Genomic DNA, 3,940 nt, shown 5'->3' with positions numbered 1-3,940 from the left:
TCATTTGTTTCAGTAGAGGGAGCCAAAGTTTCATCACAGATGCAGCAGTACTTTAAACTTTCCCTAAAAAGTTACTCTGAATTCCTGCAACAGCACAGGCCTAAATGCTGCCAAACAAAGGTACTGTCAGCATTTTTGAGACTGAGCAGTGCTAAGTTCAGTAGGCTGGTAACCTCTGGGGTAAGAACAGGAAACAGAAAGACCTTAGAAAGGAATTGCAGAGATTGCTGTTACGTTTTAGCAGTTGACAGAGATAACATACTACACCAAGACCTGCAAAGTCCTTTCATCTTCTATGTTCTCCTTTGCAACTCAAAGAACTATTCCACAGATACCCACCCATTAATCACACACACACGTCAGGTTCAAAATTTATTTTCCATTCATTTCTTGCACTTGAAGTACTCTTCGATGACATCTTTGGCCTGAGACTCCTTGCCATAGTCCTGTAACACAAGATAACCCATTAATAACATACAGACCCATTCAAAATCTTACAACCTATTTTTGAAAGGACTACTGAGATTCTGACACTTCCTTGAGGCATTCCCAAGTATTCCCCAAATTCCAGACATGTAACTTCAAGCAATCTGCCAGGTGCTTTCCCTTCATTCTCTAATAAAAAGCTATTCTTACAGTCTAACATCCCTTGGTATGGAATCCAAACAAATGCTTCATTTCTGCTTAAACAAAGCCAAGTAAAGCATGTGAAACAATAGCACAAGTATGGAAACACATGCAGAAGGACTCAGCCTTTATTGTGAAGATGTAGCCATCTCTTGGGACCTCAAAGACAACAAAGTCTTCAAGGCTCGTACTGTGGCTTTACTTTACCAGTGTCTTTTTAAGATAATGCTCTGCAAAACATTTTCAAGTTGAGCAGACACATTGAACTGGCATTTTTTTCTGAAACAAAACTTCATCTCTTGTTAAAACGTCCTTCCTTTAATGCTTACTGGCAAGTGGGCATAGATACTTCAAGGACACAACCATTAACCCAAAAAATGAATATGAGTATTTTAAATAAACATGAAAGGGACTACTGCAGAACAGGGAAGCTGTTCACTTCCACTATCAACAATGGAGAACAACTGTTTAAAAAAAATAAAATCTAAGAACTCTATTTAAAGAGCTCTTATCTAAAGCAACGTTGTTTAGTGCTTATTTTCAGAAGTCAAGAAATAGGCTATAATTGGCATCATCTTACTTTGACAACCACACAACTGCAGCCCACTACTTTGCGAGGTTTTCCTTCTCTGTCAATCTTGCACAGACCAACCCATTCACCCAGTTTCTTGTTGTCATCAACCTGTGTAAAACATTGCATCACATTAGAACTAGTCACTTCTAGTATAACTGGGTTCAGCAAAAAAGCCACTGTACCAAGAAACATTGGGTAATGGAGAGATGCTTTCCTCAAATATCAGTTTGTGGTGCAGCAAAGTACCATCATCGTACAGCTTGTTAGTATTTAAATTTAAAGTCACAGTGAGACTCCTCCCATACTCCACAACCACTTTCAGCATTAATTCTATTTCTTATTATACAGGAATAAAATTCATTTTAACTTTGTAACATACCTGATACACATCCTTTGCCATTTACATCCACAGTTTTTGTACTGCTTCTACAACAATCACACAGAACTAAAACAATCTCTGCTGCTAAAAGAAGTTTTGCTTAGATAAGCCATATGTTCCAACACTCACCTTTATTAAGTTTATCTGATGCTCTGCACAAAGTGCTTCAACTAATTTTACATATGTGGGTTCATCACAATTTGAAGCCAGAACACAAAGATGGGCTTGGCGTCTAAAAAAAAAAACCAAAAAGCTAGAAATGTAACTTCAGATGCTGTTTAAACTTTAATAATCAAAACTGCAAAGAACAAAATTCAGCACATGCATTTCTAGACAACCACTTCCTAAGTTTCATTTTTGGTTCTAAGACACCATACATTTTTGAAATACTAACTATACTTTTGATACGTTCTACTACTTTTTTTTCCATATACATAATAAAACACTTGTACATTGTTGGCTTCATTATCAGATTCTATTCCAGTTTCAGAGGCTTCTAAAAATCCCACTAAATAATCTCCTAGCCATTAGAAAAAGGTGTAATGACTGAATAAACACCAGGTACCATAAAGAACTGGTGCCACTACTAGAAAGCAACCAAGTTACAAGTAGCTTTTTCTTGTTTATCTCAGATTACAGTAATTTAATATTAGAAGTGTAATCATTAAACGCTTGAATTTCCATGTCAAGTTGTTATAAGCTCTTCAGAACAATTTTTTCTACTTACCTTCAAAGAAGCTGTTATGACAGGGCCTCGTTTCTAATTAGGATCTTTGTATACTGTGGTACAATGTTAAGAATACCAAAGGGATACCTGACAACAAGAAGAGCTGTATAGGTCTTCTATGCTTAACCTAATGCAATTTGACCACTGCAAACAGTTTTCTCTATGGACCTCATCATGAGTTTCACCACAACACTTCAGAAACGGTTCCAAGCACAAACCATCACATACAAATGTATATAAACCTTGTACATACATTATCCCCTTAATGCACAGCATATGAAGTTCTAGCTGAACTCTACAGAAATCCTACAAACTAGTTGCCAGTCACCTAAGTTGTATTTCTCTTCCATCATTTGGTACCATGTCTTAGAGCTTTTCGCATACAGGTTTGTCAGACTGCTGTTATCACTCATAAAACGAGTGAAGGGGTATCCGACAAATGGTTAAGTCATCACCCAAACACTGTAGCATAACACTTAAGCACTGGTTATTCTATATACTATAGTATGTATCTATATAAAGACACACACACAGAGGTGTATGCATGTAGCCATATATATGCCCATATATATATATATATTACTTGATCCTATCAAGAAACAGTAACTAATTACTACGGTTGGCACATATATGACAAGTTTAATACTGTTTTGATATTGTACCAAAGAAACTATTTACAGCTGCAACAGAAAAAAACGCAGCTAACAAAACTAAAGGCAAACTATGAATTTCAGTTTTTCTTTACAAAAACTAAACCAACTCTTCCAGGTTGAGCCTGATATACTATTAACTCCCCCAATTAAAAATCTTAGAAAGTTTTGGGAAGAGTTTATCATTTCTTAAAACACAAAATTCTTGGGCCCCATATTTCCATGCCTACATATCACAAGCATCATTCCATTCTCTTCACAAAACCAATCCGCATGAAAACTCGATGGCACTGGGGTCACAAAAAGACAAAACCTAATACACTAGATACTGTTAATCTCGAGTCACTGAGTTTAGGATCTGTATTTTAAGATCACAGTTAAAGACCCCAAAATACAGTAACAAGAAACAAAACTTATTGGCAGAAAAACACATTCTTGCAAAAGCCTTTAACTAAGCATCTGGAGAAAGTCAACACGGTGTTCAGCACACCTCATGCGGTTTTGCCCTTCACCATAGACAAAGTGGGAAAACAACACTTACTTGTCCAAGGCTTTGGCTGCCTCACGGATACCACGAGCTAGGCCATCATGGATAAGTGCGGTCTTCAGCACTTCTTGCAGGGCGGTGTTAACATCCATTACACCTCCAGCAGTAATGCTAAAGAGAAGACAGATATTACTCTGATCGTGACGACCTCTATATATATAAGCCAAAGGTTCCCGTTCACCTGCAAGCATCCAATCATTAAAAAAATACCGAAGAAAAGCAATCCAAAGAACGAGACCAAATGAAATAATGAAAAATGAAGAACTTTAAAGAAGCTAGGAATTAAATCCTCCTGGCGATCCAGCCGGCTGTGCTCTCTCCACGCTCCCTCACCAAGACGGAAGCCCCGCACACAGCCGGACCCAGGCCCGGCACCCCGCCTCCCGCCCGCAGGAAGCATGCGGCAGCTCCACGGCGGGGCCTGCGCAGGCCGCCC

General features: G+C 38.3%; 1 protein-coding gene across 1 annotated transcript; it reads right to left on the bottom strand.

Moving 5' to 3' along the window:
• Positions 1-352: 352 nt before the first annotated feature.
• Positions 353-3,610, bottom strand: RPS12 (ribosomal protein S12). Its single transcript, XM_009880173.1, has 4 exons — positions 3,499-3,610; positions 1,710-1,812; positions 1,208-1,309; positions 353-446 (listed from the first exon to the last, which is right to left on the bottom strand). The coding sequence occupies exons 1-4, from the start codon at positions 3,594-3,596 to the stop codon at positions 384-386; spliced, it is 366 nt and encodes a 121-aa protein (XP_009878475.1). The 5' UTR covers positions 3,597-3,610; the 3' UTR covers positions 353-383.
• Positions 3,611-3,940: the final 330 nt, after the last annotated feature.

Source organism: Charadrius vociferus, unplaced genomic scaffold (genome assembly GCF_000708025.1).
Source record: "Charadrius vociferus isolate BGI_N301 unplaced genomic scaffold, ASM70802v2 scaffold82, whole genome shotgun sequence".
Classification (NCBI taxonomy): Eukaryota; Metazoa; Chordata; class Aves; order Charadriiformes; family Charadriidae; genus Charadrius; species Charadrius vociferus.
The sequence above is the reverse complement of the archived record's forward strand: the minus strand, read 5'-3'. Positions and strand labels throughout refer to the sequence as shown.